Source organism: Hibiscus syriacus, unplaced genomic scaffold, assembly GCF_006381635.1.
Source record: "Hibiscus syriacus cultivar Baekdansim isolate YM2019G1 unplaced genomic scaffold, ASM638163v2 tig00111708_pilon, whole genome shotgun sequence".
Classification (NCBI taxonomy): domain Eukaryota; kingdom Viridiplantae; phylum Streptophyta; class Magnoliopsida; order Malvales; family Malvaceae; genus Hibiscus; species Hibiscus syriacus.
In genome coordinates, this window is record NW_024063159.1 from 22,224 (window position 1) to 27,496 (window position 5,273).

At 34.2% G+C, this 5,273-nt stretch overlaps 1 protein-coding gene across 1 annotated transcript; it reads right to left on the bottom strand.

Moving 5' to 3' along the window:
• Positions 1–387: 387 nt before the first annotated feature.
• LOC120167915 (abscisic acid 8'-hydroxylase 2-like) lies at positions 388–2,565 on the bottom strand. Its single transcript, XM_039176797.1, has 7 exons — positions 2,301–2,565; positions 1,899–2,217; positions 1,409–1,819; positions 1,201–1,290; positions 939–1,124; positions 691–809; positions 388–525 (listed from the first exon to the last, which is right to left on the bottom strand). Exons 1-7 carry the CDS (start codon positions 2,555–2,557, stop codon positions 420–422), a joined length of 1,488 nt encoding a protein of 495 aa, XP_039032728.1. The 5' UTR covers positions 2,558–2,565; the 3' UTR covers positions 388–419.
• Between the last annotated feature and the right edge of the window lie 2,708 nt (positions 2,566–5,273).

Consider the following 5,273-nt stretch of genomic DNA (forward strand, 5'->3'; position numbering starts at 1 on the left):
ACCAAACATTGTAATTTTACATTCCTGTTAAATAAACCAAACAATGTAATATAACATTCTCATGGTAGTATTATATTCTAATAATCTTATTTCAAAAGGTAATTTTACATTCCGTGAACCAAACACACTTTTTCTCAGTTGTATACAAGGATTGATGCAACAAATATATTTTATTTTTACTCTTTACTACTTTTGGCATTCTGGTTATTGTTTTTTATACAACAGATTTACTTTAAACCTTGAACAAACCAAGGATAAAAAAACCCCTAACACAGCTTTTGAGCAATTACAAATATTCCCAAAAACAAAATCAACAACCAGAAAAAAAAAAGATAAATGGGGTTAACTTGCTTTGTAGCCTCGATGAAGAAAGTTCCAATCTTCATCGAGTCCAAAATCCAGAAAATGGTGTATATTGTTCATGGTGCCTTTATTTCTCTAGAAGTGACCTTTACTGGCAAGCCTTTTTTGGGCACGGGAAAAGGACCATATTGGATTCCATCTTCATCTCCCACAACTTGCCACCTGCATCCAGACATTGGAAGGATTTTCAATGAAAATATCAGGTCAAACGGAAAAGACTATTTTAAAGCAAACTTTTCAAGATAAAGCCCCTGTTTTTCATTTGTTCATTTTGATTTACTGAGTTTGTATCCCCTGGAAATTATAATAATAATGTTCTGTAAGTACCTGTATCTGGTAGTGAGATGGTGGAGGAGCACAAGCATCTCAAGCTTAGCCAATTCACTGCCTGGACAAGAGTGAACCCCATTGCCAAACGGCATAAACGTGTTGGGTCTCGGTGGTACCTGCAATAACATCACAACAGCATCAACATATTGGTACAAAATCAAGCAAGTATGCTTTGACGTCGGTCCAATCTAATCTAGACAATCAATGATCCGACCAGAATCTGAAATTGTATTTTAAAGCCTCACCTCGAATCTCGAAGGGTCGAATTTTTCGGGTCGAGGGAAGAAATCTGCACAATGATGAATGGTTCTAAAGAGAGGAAGAACCTTCCATCCTTTGGGGATGTAATACCCTTCAAACTCAACATCCTCCACTGCTTCTCTGAACGTGAATGACAGTATACTTGCTGTTCTTAATGTCTCTTGAATCACCTGCAGATTAAACAAGTATTAATATACAAGCAACTGTAATTGTTAGAATAAGAACAGTAAAACAGAATTAACGTACCCTGGTAGTCAATGGCATGTGCCTTGTATCATCCCACGTAAGCCGGCGATCTGCTTCGATTATTCTGCATCGAATTCCTTCTTGTTCTCTCTGCAACATAAATGATTTGTATTGAGAAAATATTTGATTGCTTTCCTCAATGATCTTCGTAGTATTAAATTACAGTGGTAATGTAGTGTAACGATCCCATCGTAACAATTTAACATACGGTGACAGCTTCGAGTAAGTCTCCGTTATCATGCAAGTATTTCAAGAGCCATGTTAGGACACTTGCGGTGGTGTCATGGGCAGCAAAGATCACACCGATTACATTATCTGCAATCTGAGAATCGCTGAGTTGATCAATCTTCCGCTGGTTCTTCTCTCCCAACAAAACTCCAAGCAACCCTCCTCCTCCGCCACTTTGTTTATCAGTTTCCCTTCTTTCTTTTATCAATCTTCTCAGGGTCTCATTCAACAGCTTCCTAGCCTTCATTGCCTTATTGAAAGGAGTTCCAGGAAGATCTAAAGGCAAGGAATTGTAACCCTTCTCCAGGCATTGATACAGTTGCTTGATTCCATTCACTTCCGAATCTTGTTTATGGCCCAAGGCAGAAATTATCGCCACGTCGAAAGCATACTATTTAAAAACACTTTGTTTAAGAAACATAATATAAGTAAAAAAATGGTTTAAAACTTATAATGAAAAACAGACATACTCTCTTCATTTTTTGCAGAGTGTTAATGGTGGTATCTTCCCAAGCAGGTAGATATTTGAGAACAATCTGCTCAATCTCTGAAACCGAGCCACGAATTACAGAGGGTAAAAAGGAAGCCTGGACCAATTTTTTGAGCCTGGAATGATAAGCACCTTGATGGAAGAATATAGCCTCGGGGCCTATCATCTTCTCTTTGCTGGATGGATAAGTTGGCTTAAAAAGATGAGATTTTGTCACCAACACAACCTTGGCTGCATCAGGGCTTGAAATCATCACACATGGACATCCCAGTATGTGACTTTTGAATATATCTCCATACCTAAAAAAAACAAATTTGTTTACAATTTCTATATAGTATATACTATTGGTCTTATCTCTTTATTTGTTTGATTTTATGTAAACCTTTGTTGCCGGTTGGCAAAGAAGAAATTGGGATTCTCGGTGTAAAGCTTGAGAGTTTCTCCGATATAGGGCCAACCCATTGAACCAGGTGGCAAACGCTTGTCCTTGGGATGCCGCCACTGATGAATAGACAACAACAGCAGCACCAACAGAACTGCCACGATTGGTGTAACCAGAAAGGGAAGCTGACGACCATAGAAAGCTGTGAAAGTAGCTGGAAAAGTGTGGGGTGGCAATGAGAAGAATAGTTGTTGCATGGTGGCAATAACTGTATAACAGATTCAGACCCTAAGTTACTTGAAGAAAGGATGATCAATGGAGAGTAGGGGAAGAGATAGTGGGATATATATAACAGAAAAGGAAGGGGGAGCTTTTTTGATGAAAAACGTCGCCACATTTTGGGAATACTTTACTTTGAGCTCTTTTCTTTTTCATTTTCCCTTTCCATTGCAGATTGATGAAAAGAAAGGCTTAGAAGCGGCGCGAGGTTATTAGAAGACGACGGGACTTGGACCGCACACGTGTGGTCATCCCAGCTCATGTTCGTGCAATCTGTACTCTTCTCCGAGTCCGTATTTTGTCAGGCAACCTGGAGTCATATAAAACTTGCTATTTTTGGCAAAGTGTAAACGCCGGATATATTATGTAGGATAATTTTAATATACAATTAATAAAAGATGTTATTGATAATGTTAATATATTTTTAATATTTTTAGTAAAATGTTATTAAATACATTATTTTTTTATAAAATATGTTAATATTAGACTCTACATAAAATATTTAACATTTCTGGTAAAGCGTTGCCAAAAGCATTATTTTTTTATCGAAAATATTAATATTAGGTTCTATAAGAAATTAATTAGCGAAATTAATATTTCTAATAAAAAATAATGTTTTGGTAGCAATTTACTAAAAATATTAAAAAATAATAATATTTTCGATAATAATTTTTTAACTGTATATTAAGAATTACCTACAATATAACTACAAATAAAAGCCCAAACCAAACTTTGGCACCAAAAGTGGAGATTTTCATATTGGTAACCTAAAACATTTTTAATGATTGGCGGTGTAGACATGTCAACAAACGGGTGGGAGTTTCAGTGGATACAATGCATGCTCATTTGTTTCAAACTGAATTGTGTTTGTACGTGTTGGCATTGGAGTAGATCTAACAAACTTATCTTCAACTAATGACTTTTCCATAAATATTTTGAGGATTACCACACACATATATATATATATATATATATATATATATATATATATTAATATTACAAAATTTTTATATAAAGTGACATAAACAAAATTTTAGGGTGAACACAGTCAATAAAATTAATAATTAATCGAAGAAAATTCAGACTTTCGGGTGGGCACTATAAACAAATGTACATTCGTCACTCACTGGAACCCGATTATCCGAATAGATTTACCCGATTCAATACTTGATATTAATCTAAACATGATGATTAAATCTGATCCGAAACCTAAATCATACTCGACCCGAACCATACTTGATCTAAAATTTAGTTAACCTAATATGGACTCATATCCAATTTGACCCGAACCAAAACTAAAAACAATCTAAACCAAAAATAATTTGAATTGAAAGTAACCCGAACTAAATTTAACCCGAATTGAAAGTCACCCGATCCAAAAGTAACCCAAATTGATATTAATCCGAACATAAAATCAATATATACTTGATTAGACTTATAACCGAATTAACCCTAAATGATAAAGATTAACAAATAAAAAGACATTTTTTTACGATAATATATCAATAATTCTATATATAATTGATTAAACTCATATCAAATTCAGCATGAATTGACCTGATTCAAAGTTTGACTTAAATCGAAAATCAATCGATTTGATATTAACCCGATTCGAAAATCAATTAACATGATATTGACCTGACCCTAAATCTAACCGATTCGATATTAACCAAATCCAAAAGTCAAGCGATCCGATATTAATCCGAACCGAAAAATAATCGATTTGATAATTACCCGAAAATTGACCCAATCCGATACCTGACCGACCCGATTTATCATACCCCAAACTAAATTCAGACCATATCTAATTTGACTCAAATAAAATTAAACCGAATATAATTTAGACCTCAAATGACCATTCCAAATCTGATTTGAATGAACCGTTTTCTACCTCTACATTGGAGAATCTGTTAAAGTGGATCTCTCCCTAACAAAACCCATATATATATATATATATATATATATATATATATATATATATATATATATATATATATATAGTTTAGCATCTTTTGTGCGGTATGATCATAAAAGTTGATCCAACTTGATACCTTTTTAATCATTTAATTTTTGTTGTTTTCTTCACATTATTTATGCTAACTAAAAGTTACTGGTGAAGGTGTCCACTACTCGAACCTGTAACATTTTCGTAAGCCGATTTCCAGTAATAACGGACAGCATAAAGTCCCCGGTTACACCTTTTTCGAGGGTGTTTGGTTTGGATGGACACAGGCTATTAATAACCACGTAAAGTTTTATGATTGGATCGTGGTTTGTAGTTTACCGTAGTTTTCAAGTACAAAGATTCTTTTTGTTGAGGGAACAAATTTGTTTCGTTGGTTAACAGTGATTTACTTTTTCTTGATCCAAAGGAGAACTGTAATTAGTGAAAAAAAATGTCATCAATCAGTATTTTTATGTTAAAAAGAGGTGATCACAAAATATGATGGTCACGTAAGAGAAACCCAATTTGATGATGATAAATTAAAATAATTAAAGAAAAGGATATGTACGGCAATGATTACGAGTCACTAAAGAGAAACATAACTCCTAAGGAAGAATAATGAAGAAGGATGCCTTTAAAACTAACAAGTGTGTATCCGTCTATATTTGAATCCCAAACTTCGTGAACGTAACCATTTATACAACACGTCGCTGTGTTCATCATTTTCATTTTTAATTTACGAGTGTATT

What these genes read in the sequence shown, in the direction of transcription:
- LOC120167915 (XM_039176797.1), bottom strand. Translation starts at nt 2,557, where the DNA reads ATGCAACAACTATTCTTCTCATTGCCACCCCACACTTTTCCAGCTACT. An exon ending in TTTGCCAACCGGCAACAAAG is followed by an intron (nt 2,218 to 2,300) that starts GTTTACATAAAA and finishes TGTTTTTTTTAG; the next exon opens with GTATGGAGATATATTCAAAA. An exon ending in TCGACCCTTCGAGATTCGAG is followed by an intron (nt 810 to 938) that starts GTGAGGCTTTAA and finishes ATGTTATTGCAG; the next exon opens with GTACCACCGAGACCCAACAC.